This window comes from Macaca thibetana, chromosome X (assembly GCF_024542745.1).
Source record: "Macaca thibetana thibetana isolate TM-01 chromosome X, ASM2454274v1, whole genome shotgun sequence".
Classification (NCBI taxonomy): Eukaryota; Metazoa; Chordata; class Mammalia; order Primates; family Cercopithecidae; genus Macaca; species Macaca thibetana.
Genome location: NC_065598.1, coordinates 82,647,725 through 82,671,216, shown reverse-complemented (window position 1 = coordinate 82,671,216; position 23,492 = coordinate 82,647,725). Strand labels below are relative to the sequence as shown.

General features: G+C 35.0%; 1 protein-coding gene across 1 annotated transcript in view; it reads right to left on the bottom strand.

Annotated features, from left to right (window-relative positions):
• DACH2 (dachshund family transcription factor 2) overlaps positions 1–23,492 on the bottom strand; it is a 691,023-nt gene that overhangs the window by 310,033 nt on the left and 357,498 nt on the right. Inside the window, exon 3 of the mRNA XM_050776357.1 lies at positions 3,539–3,651. Within this exon, the coding sequence (XP_050632314.1) occupies positions 3,539–3,651 (113 nt within the window). The remainder of the gene's footprint in view (positions 1–3,538; positions 3,652–23,492) is intronic.

Here is a 23,492-nt window from a genome sequence, read left to right as displayed (position 1 = left end):
GATGTGAGGTTGGTTCAACATATTCAAATCAACAGATGTGATTAATCACATAAATAGAACTAAAGACAGCAAAAGAAAACTATCAACAGAGTGAACAGACAACCTACACAATGGAAAAAAAAAAAAATTGCAAACTATGCACCTGACAAAGGTCTAGTATCCAGCATCTATAAGAAACTTGAACAAATTTACCAGAGAAAAACAAACAACCCCATTAAAAAGTGGGTAAAGTGCCAGGCACGGTGGCTCACAACCGTAATCCCAGCATTTCGGGAGGCTGAGGCGGGCAGATTACAAGGTCAGGAGATTGAGACAATCTTGGCTAACACACTGAAACCCCGTCTACACTAAAAATACAAAAAATTAGCTAGGCATGGTGGCAGGCGCTTGTAGTACCAGCTACTCAGGAGGCTGAGGCAGGTGAATGGCATGAGCCCAGGAGGTGGAGGTTGTGGTGAGCCGAGATTGCACCACTGCACTCCAGCCTGGGCAACAGAGCAAGACTCCATCTTAAAAAAAAAAAAAGGCAAAGCACATGAGCAGACACTTTACAAAAGGAGACATACATGCAGCCAACAAGCATATGAAGAAAAGCTAAATATCACTGATCATTACATTTTGTGGTATCATTAGATTTTGTGATCATTTGATTTGTGGTAAATCAAAACCACAATGAAATACCATCTCTCACCAATCAGAATGGCTATTACTGAAAAGTCAAAAAACATGCTGATGAATTTGCAGAGAAAAGGGAACACTTATACATTGTTGGTGGGAGTGTAAATTAGTTCAACCATTGTCAAAAGCAGTATGGCAATTCCCCAAAGAGTTAAAAGCAGAACTACCACCCAGCAATTCTATCACTGGGTATATATACCCTGAGGAAAACATATCCTTATATGATAAACATGCACGTGAATGCTCATTTCAGCACTATTCACAATAGCAAAGACACAGAATCAACCTAAATGCCCATCAACAACAGATTGAAAAAAGAAAATGTGGTATATATACACCTTGGAATACTATGCAGCCATAAAAAAGAGATCATGTCTTTTGTAGGAACATGGATGGAGCTGAAGACTATTATCCTTAGCAAACTAATACAGGAATAGAAAACCAAATACCACATGTTCTCACTTATAAGTGGGAGCTAAATGATAAGAATTTATGAACACAAAGAAAGGAACAACAGATTCTGGGGTCTACTTGAGAAAGGGCAGGAGGAGGGAGAGGAGCAGAAAACATTACTATTGGGTAATGAGCTTAATACCTGGGTGATGAAACAATATGTACAAGCAAAAATAAATTAATTAAACTAAATAAAATTTAAAAACAGAAACTCAGTTCTGCCACTCACTTGCTTTGTGACCTTAAGCAAATAATTTAAACTCACTGAGCCATAGATTGTTTACTTTAAAAATGAAGTCATTGTCCATAAGGCTACTATGAAGATTACATGAAGTGTATATAAAACACTTGGCACCCATGGCTAGTACATAAAAAGAACTTAACATATTATTAGAGCTTTTCCTCAACAAATACCCTACTAATGTTTACTCAAAATGATTTAGCTTCAAGGCAATTTTAAAATCCTTTTCTTCTTTCATCTGTACATTCCCACAAAACCAGGACACAGATTTGATTATTTACATAGTACTCTTTCTAGGCTCTAGGAATGTATTTCAGGAGGCAAGAAATAGATGGTCATTCATTGAATACCAAGATATATTTCAGATGCTGTTATCCCTTCTATCTTCATTTATATGCACAGGGCTACTCTCTTATATCAGAATTTGTTTATAAATATTTAAAGTAGAAAATTCATTATCTTCCCCCTCAAAGCCCGAGTGTCTTCCCAAGTTCTCGATCTGAGTTAATTATACCATCATCCAGCCTGTCATCCAAGCTAGACACGAATCATCCTAGACCACCACCTTAGCCTCTACATTTAATCAACTATCAAGTGTGATTAACTCTAATTACTGAAGCACTCAGAACCTTTTCTCCATTCTATTGAATTTGCCTTCAAGCCCTCAGTATTTCTCCTTTGAACAGTAGCAACTGATATTCCTTCATTTCATTACCTTCACTGCTATCTACCCTCCAGGCAACTGTTTTCAGATCATTTACTCAGTTCCTTAGCAAGGGCTCCTTTTACCTATAGAAGTTTCTTTAAGAATAAAATAAAACAAAATCATATGTGAAGGAGAACATATAAAATTCTAACTGAGGTAGAATTGTGGAGCATGGAAGTACTTCCTGACTTCTATGTCAGCCAGTAAGGAAAGTCCTGAAAGACACTCTGGAAACCACTGGTTTAAAGGGAAAAACTTAAATTGCTTAACATGGTAAATCAAAAACTGGTTTCACAAAGCTGGCCTTTCCCTCCCTTTCTATTCCAACCACATCACCTATAAGCCTTCTACCTTAAAGCTCTGCTCCAGTCTCTTCAACTTAACTACTACTCCCCATAACACGCTAGGCTTTTTCTCATCCATCTGTACTTTTCTATCTGCTTGGAATATTCTTCCACTGATTCTCCATCCGTCCAATGCTCAGTCTACAAAATACAGCTCCAATGTTTCCATCTTATTGAGTATTACCCAACTTGCCAAATTGATTTAACTGCTTCCACTTATGCGATATTATAGAACCTTGTATGTGCTTGTATTTTGGCCTCTATCACACTTTAATGCAATTATTAATTTACATTCCTTTCTCCCCAATTCTAGTGTGGCAAGGACCACTACTCATATATTTTTACAATGCCTAGAAATGAGTACCCAGAACACAACAGACGCTTTATAAATGTTCATATCTTTGTATATAAAGATATCATTGTTATTAAATTCATTTTCTATGTTATAATAGCTTTCATGATTTTTAAAGATTCAATTATAGAAATGTTAAGCTTATTTTTAAATGTTTTTGTGTACTCTTATGTACTTTTTTAGAGACTCAACAAAGTTCAATGCTAATTTATGACATTGGAATTTTACCAGTTTTTCACAGTGTTCAATGAAAGACACTAAGACATCGTTCAGGACAATGGCCATCTGCACCTTCTTCTCTAATCATAAGGCTCCTATACCAAGGATGCATTTTAGGTCTACTTTTTAACCTAGAGTAATAACTTAGACAACATGCATGGATGCCCAGAACCCCTGGAAACTGAAAGAATATTACTGAGACCTAAGTATGCAGGAGTGCTGCCCCCTATGGGAGGTTTCAAGATGATGCTGTTTTGGCCAGTGCCTCTATTCCTGTCCCTAGCACAGAAACATACACACATACAAACAATAAGGCCTTGAAAGGGATTTTCTGCAAGGATATGACAATTTTTAAAATCACATCCATTTGATTTGTCGCTCAAGTAACAAAACTTGTTTTCATGAACACTTTAAAAATTCAATAATGTAACCTCTAATAGAGCTTCAAAAGCTCTGAAGGACAAGGCAGTTAGATCAATATTGGTTTATTTCAAATGCTGGGCAGTACGAAGAGACATGGCTGATCATCAGATGGATTTTATTACCTGTCGGAGTGATAAGTCCTGGCGATAAGAGGCCTGGGACTGCATGGGGTAGAAGGCGGGCATTTTCCTGCAACACTCCCAAAGAACGCTTAGGGGGCCTGCCAGGTCTTGAGCTGTTGAAAAACAGACAAATATAGATAAGGTTAAAAAATGTACTCTTTTTGAGCATACCATCACTTGCAGCATTTACCTTTTAAATCTTGTTTAATTGCCAAAAGTGATAGAATTTTACATTAAAGACTATTTTCGTGGATTACTAAGAGACCTATTCTTTACTTTCCACTAAATTCCCCACTATTGTTATGGCAAACATCAGTGCCATAAGGCATCAATTTTAGTTTAGATTCCATTTACAGGACAGCACTTTGCAACACAGCTTACCTGTTGTGTGAGAAACCCTGAGTTACCCCTGCTTTTAAAGCTACACTCGATCTGAAGTATTAATAAATGCTTCTCAGATCTGAGATAGTGACTCACAGAATTAAGATTACATAGAATGTGAAGTGATTAAGTCTCTGCCCAGCATGCCAGAGGTGAATGGTAAAGAGCTGAGAGGTGTAGAATAAAAGCTGATGTTTATTAGCATTTCCACAGCTGCTGGGAGCCCATGAGGAAAAAAGGATTACCACCCTCAGTAGGTTTTGTTTTCCTATGTAGTTTTTAAACCAAGCTGTATAACAAGCAGTTCTCTCTCTCTTGGAGTGGCCACACTAACAAAACCTGCCACCTTTGCAATCTAGGCTGTCTTTTCTCTTGGATTGATTGGTGTTTTTAACTAATGAGTTGATGATAAACTTATAACATTAACCTAACCCATTGCATTTGTACATTCTTCACCCATGAACAGTTCAGAAACTGTAATTGCAAATGCTAATTCATAACATAATGAAATAAACAGTCAGTATCTGTTGCCTCCATCTTGTACCGTAATAGAGTTAGGGTACTGAAAATATCATTTTAAAGCTGTCACTACATGAAGAGACTTGTAAGTCATAGAACATTAGGATCAAGTTATTCTCGAGTCACCCAATATATTTCAAATATTACTTTCTAATGTTGCCTAAGATATTGCTGTTGCCTTTTAGTAGAAATGCAGTTTACAAAGCTGAATGATACGAGTTTTGACAAAATACTACAAAATACTATATTAAATAACTTCAGCAGCAAAAATGTATGAGGTCCAGATAGAGAACATACCCCAAAATGACTTTTGGTTTACAAAGAAATTTAAGTTAAACCTCACTCTATCAACTTTGCAATAGCAAAATGCTCCATCAATGTAAGACAAACTCTGCTTTTAAATGAAAAACAACTTCTAGCAACCTTACACGGAGGTATCATTACCCAGTTCATTTTTCATACACTGTGCTAGTGTTATTTTCTTCCATTGTACATCAATATTATATATCAATCTAGCACAAAAGATTCTGTTTTTCTCATTTAATGTTTCAATTTTATAAATGGACTCTCCTCTGCTTCTTTCTACTTGATTCTGGGCCATAATTTATTTTCTTTAATTCAGTTTTTTAACGTGTTTGCCTTTGCCCTATTTTATGGCTTTCTGACTCTTTTAAGGAATGCTGAAAGCAGAAATATCTTATGTATTTCAAATGTCCTAAAGGATCCCAATATCACTGAAAAATGTTCATCGGAGTATATCCAAGCATCAGAGAAAGGCACATTATGTTATTGAATAAACTTCATCAAATTTATACTTTCTAAGTACTTTTTTGTTTCCTTCTATTTGTCAGAACTCAAGCCTACTAACTTTATTTAAACACACCTGATTATTCTTTGTATTTTTCCGCTGTAAACATCTCAGTGCTATCTCATTCTCATGAACAGTTTCAGACAGGCTGCCTCCAGAACTAAGCAGCCTGATGCTCCCTCTACTTCCACGTCATGAGTCATATGACTGCCAGCAGTTAACAGTACACTTTGAAAGCCGTAAGGTTTAACTAGTTCTGTTCCAAATTTCCGGGTCAGTTCTCTCTATCTGAAGCAACTCTTTTCCAATAATCTGACCCAGGCTTGGGAAGCATTAGAGGCCTCTTAGTCTAGTAGTTCTACCTTAAATGTGAAGATTTGAAAAACAAATGGTTTCACAGTTTATTTCACAAATGGCTTGGTACTATCTATTCCGTATGTTATAAACTCCAGGAGGACCATATTCTCCATCCTAACTTTCATCTCAGTTCATAATTTTATGCTGTTGGTCTGATTAATTGTGAGTCTCCCCAACTAGAATCTAAGCTCCATTAAGACAGCATACATGTCTGATTTTGTTTGTTACTGTATCCTGAACAATTCTCATGGTTTCTAGTAGAAAGTAAGGTCCAGCAAAAAGTTAATTAAATCAATTAATTAATATACATAGGAAACAATCTTTCACTGTTTGTACAGTTTCCAAATATTCCTTCAATTACTCTGGTCTCTTTGACCACAAGAACAGAGTGCCAATTTCATTTATTCATAATATAATTTTTTTTAAATATTGAGCTTCACAATAACTATAGCAGCTTCAAAACATGATCACTTCAAATCTGTGTACAACGGTAAAGAAGGCTATGGATAGATCCCATTGTCTTATTCACTTAGAAGCCCTACAAGCTTCAAGATCTTCTTAAGGAATAAAGGCCCCTGCAGTCACACATATGCAGTAACGATATCACTTATTCAGTCGTCTACTAAAATAACATGCGCTAGGTACCTATTAAGCGTGTGTGTGGTATAATGCTAGGTATCAGTGACACAGAGGGTAAAATGTAACCTCAACGAGGGCAAAGATTTTGGTTTTATTTTTTTCATTGATATATTGTGAGAACCTAGAACAGGTTTTGCCTTTCAGGAGCTTGTGATCTAGTTATAGAGATGTGTGTTTGCCCTGTTATTTAAAATTTCTGATTGACCCTTTAGTGAGTATGGTTGTGAGATACCTGCTTCCAAAGTTGTTTACATTTATCAGTCATCAAATATCACATTCAGATTTCTTTATTTTTATTTTTGGAACAAAGACTTGGGCTCAGAGAGTAAATTAATTGGAATGAAGTTTGTGAAAGTGCTTTATAGTCAATATACCTACATACAAATATAAGATAGCTTTATTCTGATTATTACACCTACTGATTCTCCATAGTAAGACATTCCTAGACATTCTTGCATTTCATTTTAAAGAACACGAGCCTGACAACATGATGAAAGATTGTGGAGGACTCTGTAAAAAGTTGGGAAGGATCTTTCTTGATATATGATATTGCCATACTTCTTATCTTTAAGAGCTGTATTAGCATCAGGCAGATATTCACAAATTAATCAAGGCAAATAAACATGTGGTGGTTTAACTAGGTAACTGTTATTTGGATGACAATTTAATCAGCATAGGTTGAAAGGTCCATCATTTTAGCATCCTGCTTCTACTAAAATGTTGATTGCATTACTGATCTTAGTAATGTTTTATTTTACAGGGCATGAATAACCATGTAATTACTCTTTAATTGAATGATAATTGTTTCTTGGCAATTATTTGTTTTCAGTTTAATTACAAGATTATTTGAAGTCTGTAAAATAAAACAGGCCTTTTTACAAAGTTCCCATCCAAAGGGCTCTGCCAATATATCACTCATGTGCACTGTAAAGGAAAGTTGTTATGGTACAAGGCAAACAACCCCATAAAATAGTCAAACTTATTAAATAGCTCAGCTAAAACTTGGAGAGATTCAACTTTATAGAATTCACATTCAGTGTAATATTTATAGGTTATTTAAAGGGACATTACACCAAATAATCATAATTTCTCTGGGCCCAGGTCATCCTTTAACATAATTTATCTTCAAATGATTTCCCCTTCATTTTGTAAACTTCTTTAGAAGAAATGAAATACTCACCCAGATTCCTGAGATTGAAGAATAAACCAAATTAAAATATATATTAACAGTACTTCATATTTCTGCAGTTGAAGTGGATTACCATCAGAGAATTACCTTGAAGTTTACAAATTTGTAAAATTGGCAATTCCCTAAGAGAGAATTTCAGCAGGTCTTCTAGTGTCAATAAGATACGATACATTCTGTGATATATCTATTCCAAGTTGAGCAATAGACAAAGTAGCTCATACATGGTTCATTAAGATTATTCAATTTGACTGTTGAATTTATTTTTATTTCATGTCATCAGCTATTTGTGAATCAAGGAGTAAGCAACTGAGTAAGATGAGTGATTTTTGTTGTTCCAAAGAAAAAATCCAGTTAATTAATTAATGATATCATAAGCCTTAAAGATATTTAATATAAATCATATGAGCAGTCCTTGATTTAATAAGGAATCACAGGTTATGTCATCCCTTCAATGAAAGCTTGTCTTCCTGCTTCTTAAAGAAACATTTATAACATCCCAGGACAGTCTGTGAAAATTGCTGAGAATATAGTGGTAGTTAAGGGTGGTATTAGCAGCACCTTGTAAAAACCACTGCAATTGAATTCCTGAAGTGAAAGCCATTACCAATGACCTGGGATTTACTTTTCAGAGTTATCACTGATATTTAAAATCCCTTGAGATGGTCCCTGAATGTGTCACTGTTTAGTGTACATTAGAAGCCAGAAAACCAAAAATGACATTAGCTTTGAAGGTGTTGTTTACCTGACGATGAGAGTGCTGCTCTGAGTTTCGATGTGCATGTTATATTAAATAAGAATCTCTTTATTTTGCCAGAACAGTAAGACTTCCAATTGCTGTGTGGATTAATAATAATCTCTTAGGTCTGACATTTATTACAACATTTCAAGGATGCCAGTGGTAGCTAAACTCTACCTGACCTTCCAGTGTTTATGAAGAGAAACAAACTCTGACCTCACAGCAACCTGAATCTATCTTTTCTGTGCTGGCAAACAGATCACTTGCCTAACTATTGCACTGGATTGAATTTCCAACTAGATCAAAGGCAGCAGCAACCAATTCAGCAACCAGGAAGAAGTCATCCATGCAAAATGGGCAATTAACATTAATCATATATTAAATTGTTCAAGCTGATAACTGGAACCTGATCACTATGGTAACTCTCATAAAATGGTGCTTATGTTAAACTGGGCATCAATCAGCTCTTGGTTCATGGGAACTTAAAGTATGGCTCATCATGTCTTTAGGCGTGATCAATACAAAGAATTTAAGAAAACACCAGAGGGAAGATCATTTAGATTCTATTAGCATTTTCTACCCTTTTCAGATCTTATACGCATATTCCAAACTTAAGCGTAGATATATTGAGCATCAACACCAGCATTTCATTAGTATCAGGCAAATTATGGAAATTAACATAAGATTGTTGAGGGGAATGAAGGAAAACCTCCACTTGTCAATGGGTTATGCGTTAAAATGTTTAGGCTCATGTAGAATGACCCATGTTTATGTATTAATCTTATAATTATAATAAATTGAATTATTTATAGCTGTGTTTTAGAATGGTGATGCTTCTTTCTCTCACTAATACTGAATTTCTGTTTCTTTTCCTTCAAAAACAAAAGAAATCTGATGGCATATACAATTTATAGGTTGACTACACACTTGATAGGAAGTATAACTGTGAAGCTATTTTATACTTCATTTACTTGACTCTGTTCCCTATTTAAATGAAATGTGCTCTAAATCTGGTGTTAGCACCTTTACACAAGTTTACTTTTTGTCCTAAATTCACTGAATTCTGATAAAGACCTTCATATAATTAACAATGATTTTATAACATAAATGCTAGCGTATGACTTGAATTATTAGCAACCTTTTCTCTTTCTACTTGTGTAAGTACTGTTAACTTCAGTAGGATCAATGCACCTTAGTAAATCTTTTTTTTTTTTTTTTTTTTTTTTTTTTTTTTTTTTTTTTTTTTTGAGACAGAGTCTCACTCTGTCACCCAGGCAGGAGTGCAGTGGTGCAATCTCAGCCCACTGCAACCTCTGCCTCCCTGGTTCAAGCGATTCTTGTGTCTCAGCCTCCCAAGTAACTGGGACTATAGGCGTGCCCCACCGCGCCTGACTAATTTTTTGTATTTTTAGTAGAGATGGAGTTTTGTCATGTTGGCCAGGCTGGTCTCAAACTCCTGGCCTCAAGTGATCTGCCTTCCCTGGCCTCCCAAAATGCTGGGATTATAGGCAAGAGTCACTTCGCCCAGCCGCACCTTAGTAAATCTTAGAGTGAATCAAATTAAATAAATATTTCCTATTCTATTGTGTATCATATCACTGTCAGACACAATATTTGTAAAACAAAGTTATTCTTGAGTTTACAAAGCATCACTGTGGAAAACTTCTGACTAATGGATAAGAAATTAACATTCACATTTGGACACATTCCACTGGCACCTTACATTCTGCATATTCTTCCCTCAGATCCCACTTTCCAATCTTCTTCTGTTCTGTCAGAAATATAGGAACGCTCTCAGTTGCCAAAACTATAAACTTCTCTCCTTGTCCTCTCCTTTCATTTAGAGTCTTCAGTATTTTTGTTCCGTTATAATATGTGTTGCAATATTTCACTTCTCTCCATTTTTTTTACTTCTGACACTCTCATTCAAGCCTTCATCCCAGGTTGCTTCACTGTGTTCCAATCCATTCTAAATAAACTGCAATGAATTTTGCTGAAATATCCCTTTCATTATGTCATATTTTGCTCCAGAACCTTCAATATTTCTGACTTGCATACAAAACAAAGTCAAAATGCTGTAGTCTGGTAACCTGCTCCAATATTTCTTTCTTGCCTTTTCTCCAATTACTACTTAAATGAGTCCGCCATTCCAGCTAAACTAGTGAATTTACTACATGCTAACCATAGTATTTGACCACAGAAGAAACATCTCAAGGTATTAGGTTTCCTGGGGCCATGTTTTGTTAAGCTCCACTGCCTTGGGAAGGCTTCTGTGTAATTTGCTGCCGCTGCTTTTTTTTTTTTTAAAGGTCACTGACTTTTCCTTTGTGTCATCAAATAGACTTTCTTTAATGGTTATTGCAAAGGACATGTTAATACCAGCAAGAAGGATACTATTGCAACTAGCCAAAATAATGTTTTCCATGCCCATAAATGAAGTCTCATCAGTAACCATCAGCCTGTAGACTGTAATATTGTCAGTCTATAATTCCATGATAACCTCAACAGTTAGCATTTCAAGTTTGAATGGCAATCAGAAAATGCAGCAGCATGGTGTTAATATTACAATTTAGTATATCTTAGGAACTTGAGCAAGGCCATCAGAAAGCTGATCACTATTAACCTGCCTGCATTAGTCTCTATGGATAGTGATATAGTCTGGAAGCACACATTCAATCAATAAACTCAGAAGCTAGTTTCATTGCTGACTTAAACTCCTTTTAAACTTTTGCTCTTCATGGATAAATATTAGCAACTAATCTTAAAATAAAAGTACCTTGAACAATCGTAGATATTCAAGGTAGTGCAGTGGAAAGCACTTAAAGTGAAATCTGAGTTCTAATCCCAGTTGCAGTAGGTAGAATTCCAAAATTGTCTCCATGACAAGATTTCCAGCCCTACTTAATAGAATTCTAACTATCATGAGCTATCATGCCCAAGATTACGTTACATTATACAGCAAAAGAAATTCTGCCAATGTGATTAAAATAATGAATCAGTTGACTCTGAGTTAATAAAAAATGAGATTATCCAGGTGAGCCAATCTAATCATGTGAGCCCTTTGAAAGTGGAGAGGAGAGCCAGGTCTGGTGGTTCATGCCTGTAATCCCAGCACTTTGGGAGGCTGAAGCAGGAGGATCACTTGAGGCCAGGAGTTTGAGACCAGCCTGCGCAACGTAGCAAGACAGCCATCTCTACAAAAAATTAAAACATTAGCTGAACATCATGGCACACACCTGTAGTCCTTGCTACTCAGGAGACTGAGGCAGAAGGATCACTTGAGCCTAGGAGTTTGAGGTGGCAATGAGCTATGATCGTGCCACTGCACTCCAGCCTGGGTGAGAGAGCAAAATACTGTCTCAAAAATAATAAATAAATAAAGTGGAAAGAAAAACAAAGAACATACCACTACTGGTTTGAAGATGGAAGGGGCCACAACAAGGAATGCAAATGACTTCAGTAAGCCAAACGTAGCCCTGTACTGACAGCCAGTAAGGAAACAGCAATATAAGCCCTACAATCATAATGAATTAAATTCTGCCAAAAACTTCAATGAGCTTTTGAGCCAGTTATTGCCCCCAGAGCTTCCAATATGAGCCCAGCCTCACTACCACGTTGATTTCAGCCTTGTAAGACTCTAGAAGAAAACACAGTCAAGCCCATCCAGACTTCTAACATAAAGAACTGCAAGATAATAAATGGGTGCTATTTTCAGTTGCTGTCCATCACAATTGGTTGTATAGCAAGAGAAATCTAATATACTAGTTTTGCCATATTGAGCTGTGTGACCTCAGGCAAATCACATCACTACTATAGAAGTTTTTTTTTACCACATTAGGATTAGAGATGTAAACTTAATAATTATGAATTCGATCATTATTACCATGCTATAGTTCAGGTCAAATGCAGACGATTCATTAACTTCAAAAGATACTTCATAGTTTCACTTTCTATCTGTCTGTTTTAATTTCTATTTTAAGTTATATTAAGTTGCAGGATTGGTCCTACGGAAAATTGAAAAATAAATAAATAAAACACACAGTTTATGCATAATGCCATAGCATTTTCTCCAACTGATACATGTGTGTAATTAGTCAATATATCTGAATATCGGTTTCAAGGTTAAAAGGGCTAAACAACTTAAAAAGGAAGGGAATCCTGATGCATGCTACAAGATAGACGAAACTTTTGGACATCATGCTAAGTGAAATAGTGAAGTCACAACAACACAAATACTGTATGATTTCACTTACATGAAGTATCTAAAGTAGTCAAATTCATGGAAACAAAAAGTAAGAATGTAGTTGCCAAGAGTTGAAAAGAGGGGAAGATGGGGAGCTGTTGTTCAATGAGTATAGAATTTCACTTTTGCAAGATGAAAAAGTTCCCGTGGTCTGTTGCACAACAATGTGAATATAGTTAACACTACCGAGCTGTACAATTAAAAATAGTTAAGAAGATACATTTTATGTTATATGTATTTTACCACAGTTCTTTAAAAGTTATATACAATTATAAGACAGTATTATTGCTATGTTTGCAGTTATTAATAGATTTACATTTTCCACTGAAATCATTTTGAATGTCAAAGAAAAAAAAATCTAGAGGGATACATCATGAAGTTTATGAATTGTAAAACTTCCCTCACCTGAATACTAGAACTACCAACTCTCTCAACTATCTCCTACATCTATAACACACACTTAATTTACATCTTGAGATGTCCTTACTTCTAAGGCAGGATTAAGGAGTTCAAGCTTTGCATTTTAATTTCACAACTGTAATTATTCTTAATATAACTGCAATGTATTTTCATGTTTATATGCATATTTGTTTCTCATTGTTTTCCCTTCCCCATTCCTTACTTTGACAGGAAAACATTTGTAAGGCATTTCTCCCCCCAAAATCTTTGCCCCACACCTCTTTCCTTTTTCAAACTAATAAAGACGATTTTCATCAAGGACAGAATAGATCATAGCAGTTGACTGGGAAATAGAGAAGTAAATCATAATTTTCTTTGTCGTTCTTTATGGTATTATTATGGATAAATTGCTAGACTTTAATAAACACTCATGAAGATCTTCAAAGTTGCCATGGCAGTGGAAATGCTCCTGAGCAATTAGATATCATAAGAAGAAAATTTCCAGGTGAATATTGTTAACACAAATGAACGATACACTTAAAAATAGTTAAGATGTTACATTTTATGTTTTGTGTATTTTGCGGAAATTTTAAAATAAATAAATAAGATCTATTTTTTTCCCTCCCTCACTTCAAACTTGAAGTCAGGTAAATTTGGGTAGATTCAAATATCACAAGTATCTCTTAAGACAATTCATTCCAGGAAACTGGATACAGACTAATATACCTAAAAAGTCATTTTTCTTTCTAAATTATAGTTTCCAGGAGGTAGCACAATACAACAAACCAGAAATAAACTGTGGACTCAAAAACAGTGCTTGAATTTACCTATGCCATTGATTCAGTTTGTGACCCTGAGAAACTCTACCTCTCTATGCTTTAGTTTCATCTGCTATTTGGTACCAAAATGATTTGACTCAAAGAATTCTGAGGAATTGACAGCTCCTCTCTCTAAAATTCTTCATAATGTAATAATGTACAAAAGGAAAAAAAGAAACAACCAACATTTTTTTTTTTTTGCTCAACATCTTTGAGCAAAAATTTTCCAATTTAAATGAATAGTCATCTGATATAGTAGTGCTAGCACTCTACAATTACTTTGATAATGTTTTTATAGGGATGTCTCTGAAGTTATATTTTCCCCTTTTTTAACTTTTCCTAGTCAACAGCAGTATCACTTTCAGTTACCCAATTTGTTAAAATCTCCTTTTCTCTCACTATTTTAAGTAAATAAACCTACCAAGATCCAACAGCTGACAAAGATTATTTTCCTATTTCCTTCTAGCTTCCAGTGACTCAATATAAATAAACCCTTTCTATAAAAGAGAACCTTTTCCTAAAATTATATTTCCCCCCAGACCTCTAACATATCTTTTGTTTAAACATAGAAAGAATAAAACAATATCATTTGCTTATTTAAGATTCTGCTTTTTTACATCCCATTATGAGTACTTTTGACTCACCATGGAATGTTTTGCAATTTTCTGAAGCTAAATGAAATCAACAGTGGCCATGACCATTGTGGATCTCCATGTAATGCGAGAGTCCCTTTGATACTATTAATGATAATTTGAATATATAGTTCCTACCTAGCAACAAGACAATGTTGCAAAAAGGGCAATGTATTCCAAGTAACTAAAAGCTGACTTCTAATACAAAAATACGCATGAAATCAAATTCCAGTAGTTTATACATTAGTTAACTTTAGATTCAAATCCTGTTCAGATGTACAGGCCTATAAGGATAGGATGGGTATTGTCCTGATGACTAAACCCACAGTTTAGCGATCAGTTCTGTTCAGGGTAAGAAAAATGCCCTGACACAGCTCAAACTGTAAAACCATATTGTTACTGTCAGTAAATGTGTTCACTGTGTAGAACACACTTACATTCACAGTTTAATGCCTAAAACCACAACATTTATCCTCAAATATGGGTAAGGAAAGAGAATAGAAAACATATTAAAAACCTCTTTGAAATTTACATGAGGGGATTGTATTTATAAATGAGAAATGAGATTATGTATATATTGTGTGTTTTTGCTTTTATTTTGTACCATGACTTTAGACCATTGCTCTTATTAGTATTACTATAATTCCTGTTTTAGAAAATAACTTCTGCGACAGAATCCCCTAGTGTATGTCAGGGGTGTCCAATCTTTTGGTTTCCCTCAGCCACTTGGAAGAATTGACTTGGGCTACACATAAAATACACTAACACTAACGATTGCTGATGAGTTAAAAAAATAAAATAAAATAAAATAAATATCATAATGCTTTAAGAAAGTGTACGAATTTGTGTTGGATCACTTTCAAAGCTGTCCCGGCCACATGTGGCCCCCGGGCTGTGGGTTGGACAAGCTCGGTGTATGTATTTGTTGTCTTTGGACTTTCTCCTTCTGGGAATTATCTATTTTCTGCTTTGAGGGTATGCTATTTTTTGGCACAACAGGCTAGAAGATCACAAATACGCTATTAAATAACATGCCCTGAAGGCAAGAGGAGATAAAAATACACCTTTATATCCTGAAATGAAAAGTAGTCATCAGTGAAGACTTTTTCTAAGACAAATTCAATGAACATGTTCCTATTAAGTAGAATTTAAAAGCCAATCTTCAGTAGAAAAAAAAAAAACTGTTGATTGTTTCTCTTTTTGCAGAATAAATAATATTTCTCAAGGTGAAAACCTCTGAAGATTTAAAGTTCTAAAATATTTTTGGCCATTGAAGTTCATCAATGGGGTAGATAGACTAAACAATGAAACCTCCACTTCATGAGAGAACTTGTGATAACCTTCACACTAACACCCTTTCCAGCTCCAGGCATTTCCTGCAGGTGCACAGTACTTTCATCCTTTTAGACATTTTATCAATTTAAATTATTTAATGTCAGCACCATGGTAAAGTGAGAAGTTTGTCCCACTCTGCTTGTTGTAAAAAATTAAATTAAATTAAATTAAATATAGCTACTTGTCTAGACTCTTAAGTTTATTGTTAGTAGGGATTGTATCTTATCGTGTAAGTATTCCTTGATTGTGTCTAACATAGTTCTTGGTACAAAGGAAGGAAGGAAAGAAGGAAGGAAGGAAGGAAGGAAGGAAGGAAGGAAGGAAGGAAGGAAGGAAGGAAGGAAGGAAGGAAGGATACTTTGTACTGAGCTATTGTAAGCACTTTTGTGAGTTTTCTCTGGAGTTTTGGAGGTAGAAATAAGATCCAAATATACTGATTTTTTTCATCAACCCCACTTTACCTGGTTTAAAATACCAAAATTAACAGGTGGCAGGGTTACCACCTGTTAATTAGTACAACAGGAGACAAGCACACTGAATATTTTTACAATCTAAATTTAGAAAGGGAGATTTTTTGAAAATTGGCAGGATATAAAAATTAAAAAATGTTTAACTTTAGTTTTCTATTTAGATGAAAGGATTGTATTTGCTTCAAATGCATTTGGTCAGAAAAGCCATACACAAGTTCAGTTGGAAAAGTGGGGAAGCAAGGTCAGTTGTTAGCAAGGTCAGCCAGGTAACACAGTTTCTCCTTAATTCTCATTTCTTTAATTATCTTAATTGTCACAGGAAAATTAATCATTTCAAATACGCTGCAAAGTAACTGAGGAAAGGAAGGGGTTTTGCATTTTCCTAAACTCTTGCTGAGAGGCTATTGTAATCCTTTATCTTCCTGTCTTCCAGAAAGTTAATGGCTGTGTTTAACTTAAACTATCCATTTACCCTTCAGATATAACATATTATGAGATGTTTTTCAATTAATATTAGCTACGAAAGAGTGTAAACTCTTTGACAGTTTCCTTTAAATTTTAGCAGTTTCATGAGCATTTCACCAAAACCCTTCTTCAAAACTGCACACATTATAATTTACACATTAAATACAACAGGATTTCACCTTGGGCCTCCTGCCAAGAATAATCATTTTAAATCTTTTTATACTTTGTAAAAGGATAATTATGAATATAAAAGAGGCAGCAAAGGAAAGGTGTTAAGCAAGCATTTAGAATAATCTTTTCCATTTGAATACAAGAAGACTGATGAAGAAGAGAATTAGGTGGGGGAAGACTAATTAATTTATTTTGGTGAGAAGCAACGTGTCAAGTGCAAAGCATGACACATCAAACTGATGGTGTCATAGATCTGTCTCATCATTCCAAGCACAATCTGCCTGCTTTTGTGTTGGAAGGATAGGAAAGCTCACAAATATGCCCCATTGGTATTTATTGGTAAAACGTCGGCAATGAAATAAGCATGCAAAAGGTTACTAACTCTTTGTACTTTCCTTGAGTTGAGGCTATCTAACAACTTATCAACTATATTTTACCTAAGGATAAATAGTATGGTCATTAAATTTGTCTTTTGTTATAACCTGAAAGCATATAGTCTAATCTTAGAGTCACTTCCTCCACACTCCAGGTGCTTCCCTTTTGCTAATTAAACATTAATATTGTGCAATTGTTGGTGCTCTAAAATTGGTGATTAATCACCTTCAAGAGGATCACAGAAAGTCTTAAGTAAATTGTGGTCCAGATAAATTGCAATGAATACAAGATCTTTCTGTCCTCTGAAACATTACACTGGAAGCTTACTGTTTATTTTTCAAGATTCTACTTTAAACGACATTATTTTTTACAGTTTTACTTCTTGAAGGAGTGAGTAGGAGTGTGGGATATAGACAGAAGATGTTCCTTAGGGAAGTATATTATATTATTTAGAACCTAAAGTCAAAGGCAAAGGCATGGAGATTTTTCTCAAATCTCACTATGTATGAATTGTTAGGAAATTCCTTCTCTTTCGTTTTGCTCTTGTTCCCTGAAATGCACTGATTAAGGTTAGGGTTTACATCCTCCTATGAACTAGATGTTATAATTCAAATGCCTTTAATATGTGAAGAAATAGTGATCGATTACCAAAGCAGTGTATATTAGGTTAAAAGAGAATGTAGGCAAAAACATAAAATTCAGGGGTCAAATGTATGAGTACACATATATGTATATAAACTGAAAATCAAGATTCAACCGAGATTTAAAAAAAGATCCCAAATTGGACCTCAAGTTTGTTGTTTGTGCTCTGAAAACAGTGATGGATTAAATCAGCTTGTGCCCACTTGCAAGCACCAACTGTGTGCATCAATTCCCAACTTCATATTGAGGACCTCATGTTGGTCGCTTGAAACTGGCCATGGTGGCAGTATTCACACCACAGAAATCAGCAAATCCTATCACGGCTCCATTCCACCCCTTCCCGCTCTACCCCCAGCCAGTTGTTAAACATTTACCAGCACATGATTGTCTGAAAGGAAAGCATTGTGGTAATATTTTCTAAATCAAATAATTCTTTTTGAGTTTGTCATTTTCATTTTTTTATGTAATTGAAGATAAAACCATTACATTTTCTATGAAAAATCATGAAGGAAGACATGATAATGTATCTGGTTTTGGCAAAATTTAACTATGAAAAACATGTTTATGTACCAAAACATGTAGAAAGCCATTTTTCTTAACATTTAGCAGTTGTGAAAATGAGCATAGATGCATGAGAGTGTTACAATAGATTTGGGAGTCGCATTATTATATCTGTGATCTTGGGAAAATTATCTAACCCCTCTGAATATCATCCCTCTATAATTATAAGCTGAAGATATTAGGCTAAAAGACCTCCTCTATGCCTTATGGTTTAATATTACAGGATTTTTGTGATAATACCATGGAATCTTTCACTTGCCTCCATACGGATCAGTTTTTCCTGTCTTTTCTGTTGTGGGTGGGAATACCAATTGGAATGATTGGAATGGTTTATGGGAACTCAATAGCAACTCTCATCCCTTAGGAGTCTCAGTTCTGCCATTTACCTTCCTACATTATCAGGAATTCTCTTTCTGTATGTTACCTGTCCAGAAATGTCAATGAATAGCATGCTAAACCAGCTGCACTTCAAGCAACAATTTTCTTATTTCCATTTAAGGTAGACAGCTTCAAATCCAAAGGTGTTTTTATTATAACGTGAGCAGGAAATCTCCAAATAAGTAAAGTACTCATGCATATGTTGGTAGCTAATGTACAATGTTGCCAGATATAACTTTTGATATGATGAAAATATTTAAAATGCTGATTATTTTTATAGGTCTCCAAGTACATGGGTAAAAGAAACACAAAGCAGCTAAGTAATCAGCTTCTATAACCAGAAACAATATTTTAAAGTAATATGTATATCAAAATATTCTAGATTAAGAGCAACAAAGACAAAACTTATTTTACTTAAATCAGAATAGAAGATCATACACTTTTGAGAGAAATGCTATTCAACAGGCAGGCAAAAATTAAATATTCAAGTACTGAAGAGAAAATACTGGCATATGAGTAAAATGGTTTAGGTCATCTTTACATAATTTGATATTTCATTAAAATTTATGGCAATTCATAACTATAAGCCAAGTAGTATCCTTTGAAAGATTTACTTAAATTTAAAAATCCAAAGTGAAAACATAAAGTCAAAGATGACTCCTCAGTAACTGCTGGTTTCCTAAGCAAGAACAATTCTGAGGAATGATTCACAGCAAGTATGTTTTCACATTGGAAGGTACAGACAACATGATGTGCAGAAACAGAATGCCTTTCCAAAACATTAACGTGCTAATAATGCATCTATGCCAGGAATATAACTGTCAATGTTCTTATAAATCATCTACCTGTGATGTAAAATATTTGCAAATATTACTCTTCAGCCATATGCTAAATCTATGGTCACTTAATTTTATTTGCTTGTTTAGTGAGGATGGATTTATGCATTAAAGAATTAGTTTATTATATTTCTGAGGATGGGTTTATGCATAAAGAAATAGTTTATTACATTTCTAATTTAGATAAATGATTCACTTCTTTCATTCAAATTGTTTTTCATTTTAAAAATCAACGATAATAATAGTTATAAACAAAATATAGGAATTTACCTATATATTAAAATATGCCTTGTTTTATATTACATAATGTAAAGTAAAGATAATAAGCACTTCACACTTATTATGTGCCAAACACTGTTCTGAGCCTTTATACATAATCACTTAATTTAATCCTCAATCATTCCATTTTTCTAAAAAAGGGAACAACGAGAGTACTTACATCTTAGGTACTATTATTGTATCTATTGTAACATCTTAGGTACTATTGTTCCATTTTTTAGAAAAGAAACATGAAGCAAAGGCAGGTTAAATAGCTTGCACAAGGTCACAGCTTGAACTTGAATTTTTTTTTTTTTTTTTTTTTTTTTTACCAAAGCTACAGTGCAGTGGTATGAACAATCATAGCTCAATGCAGCCTCAAACTCTTGGGCTGACTTGAGGGATTCATCCTTCTTCCTTAGTCTCCCAAGTAGCTAAGATTACAGTCATGGACCACCACACCAGGCTAATTTTTGTATTTTCTTTTTTAGAGATGGGATCTCACTATGTTGCCTAGGCTGGTCTTGAACTACTGGCCCCGAGTGATCTTCCTGCCTTGGCCTCTCAAAGTGTTGGTATTACAGACTTGAGCCACTGTGTCAGGCCACATAGCTTGAATTCGTATTTGCCTGTTTGAGTCCACAGTTTTGCTGCCCAATAAGGTAACCATTAGCCTCATGTGGCTATTGAGCACTTGAAATGTGGTGAATCTAAATTGTGATGTGCAATTGTAAAATACACACTGGATTTTGAAGTCTTAGGGAAAAAAAAAAAAAAGGCTGGGAGCAGTGGCTCATGCCTGTAATCCCAGCACAGCACTTTGGCAGGCCGAGGCGGGTGGATCAGAAGGTCAGGAGCTTGAGACCAACCTGGTCAATATGGTGAAACACCGTCTGTACTAAAAAAATATATATCTATATTAGCCAGGCGTGGTGGTGGGCGCCTGTAGTCCTAGCTACTCGGGAGGCTGAGGCAGGAGAATCACTTGAACCCAGTAGGCAGAGGGTGCAGAGAGCCGAGATTGCACCACTGCACTCCTGCCTGGGTGACAGCGAGACTCGGTCTCCAAAATAAATAAATAAATAAATAAATAAATAAATAAATAAATAAATAAAAATAATGCATACTATCTCAGTAATATTTTATGTTATTATGTTTTGCAATGATATTTTGGCTATACTGGGTTAAACAAAACTTGTTAAAATTAATTTCACCTGTTTCTTTTTACTTTTTAAATGCGGCCACTAGAAATATTGAAATTACGTGTAACATTTGTGACCCACATTATATTTCTATTGGGCAATGCCCATTTTGAATATTTATATGGTACTCATATCTGTAAATACTGGTGCATTATTACAATTGATAATTTTGGTTATTAAGTTTCATGTCATTGACATAAAACAAGAGTCTCTGAAGAAGACAAGATGACATGAAAGAAGACTAAGGTACCACTTGTTGACTCAGTGGTGGAAAAGAATTATGCATAATAGTTTATACCAAAAAAATACAAGATTAAATATATTGATGAGATTTCAAGGTTAGGAGTTAGGTGTCCAATCATAGCTCTGAAGTTAGACATTTTATTTGCTCATTGCACTCATCCACGTTGTGGCATTTCTTACATCCTTATTGGATATTCTCATGCAACTCCCATATTTAAAAATTTAATTAATCTTTCTTTTTCCCAACTGTATTTCAATTTCTTTGAGTAAGCCCTTATCTTTACACTTACTTACATCCACCTTTGATGCTGAGAAAAAAGAGTGCTGGGCTGGGCTTATAGTAGGCACTCATTATCTATTAGTGAGTTCTAAACGTTGACCCAGAAAGGAAAACGTCTCATTTAGAAGCAATTATAAATCAACAGCAGTCCTTAAAAACAAATAAGTTTTTAAAAGCCATTCCCTGAAACCTTCCTTCATTTGCTAAAGGGTTGTTCCATATACATAAAATGTCACAGCTACATCTTCCTGTAACTTTGTTAAATTATTTTCTGTCTTGCAATCACAGGGGTTTAACTGCCACTCAGAACTAGGCAGAGATCAACAATGGCCAGGCCAGAGCAGGGCCAGCACTCTCTCCATTTAGGACACACTAATGGGCTGAGAGCACCTTGTGGCCTTCTAAGTCATAAGGCACCAAATAGATCTCCAAGAATTATGACCAGAGTTTGACTTTGGAGCCTAGCTCTGGACAGATCATTTTTCAGGGCAATCAAGATTGCTTCTATCCTACTCTCATTCTAGCGTCCAAGTGAAAAGGTCTCTAGGAATTGATGAAACTGTCTGGCTCACACCCTTCACCCATCTATTGTATTATTATTATTATTATTATAAAGTTGTTATCTGCCACTGTTTTGTGACAAACACATAAGTAGTTTAAATTATTTTACTATCAGGCAGACCACATTTTGAAACTATTATCTATCAGCTATACCAGCTCACATATACCATCTGTCTTTTAATGTCTATAGGAATCATATTCCTAATCTGTAAATTGGAAGCATGCAGAACTGTAATAAAGATATACATACACTCACGTATACATGCACACATGCATGTACACAAACATACATGAGAGAGAGAAAATATGCCTTCAGAGTAGTGCCTGGTACATAGTCTTTAACAATCCTGTGTAATAATTTGGCAGTTATTAATGGTAGTACTATTATAATTAAGAATCTTGAACTATTAAATTGCTATAGTTTACTTAATTGTAACGTTTTGCTTTCACCGGTATAGTACATAATGGGCATGGCATTTTGCTTTTCTTAAACCTCTTATGAGTACTGTTTGAGTTAAACTCAAAACTCCAAAGGGAACCTAATAGTACTGAACCACAAATGGTTGTATAGTGAAAAAGTACTATTAATGATTCATTTAAGGTTTATGTTCACTTTTTTCTTATTTGTCAAATTTAACTTGAAAATGCAAATCAAAACCACAATGAGATGCCATCTTATTCCCCTCAGAATGGCTATTATTAAAAAGTCAAAAAAAAAAAAAAAAAAACTTTTGCTGGCAAGGCTACAGAGAAAAGGGAACACTTATAAACTGTTGGTGGGAATGTAAGTTAGCTCAGCCACTGGGGAAAGCAGTTTGGCGATTTCTCAAAGAAATTAAAACAGAGCTACCATCTGACCCAGAAATCCTATTACTTGGTATATATCCAAAGAAAATAAATCATTCTACCAAAACGACATGTACACTCATATGTTCATCACAGCACTATTCACAATAGCTAAGACATGAAATCAACTTAGGTGATCGTCAACAGTGGATTGAATAAAGAAAATGTGGTACATATACACCATGAAATACTATGCAGCCATAAAAAGGAAAGTAATAATCTCCTTTGCAGCAACATGGATGCAGCCGGAGGCCATTGTCCTAAGTGAATTAATACAGGGACAGAAAATCAAAATACTGCAAGTTCTCACTTATAAGTGGGAGCTAAATATCAGGTACTCACAGACATGAAGATGGCAACAATAGACACTGGGAACTACTAGAGGGGAGAGGGAGGAAAGAGCCAAGGCTGGAAAAACTAATTTGGATACTATGTTCACTACCTGGGTGACAGGATCATTTGTATCTCAAACCTCAGCATCACGCAATATAACTTTGTAACAAAATTGCACATGCACCTCCTAAATCTACAAAAAAGTTGAAATAGAAAATGAACTCAAAATAGATTCAAGTAGTTTTACTTGTTCTATCTGGGAAGCTGAGGCAAAGAA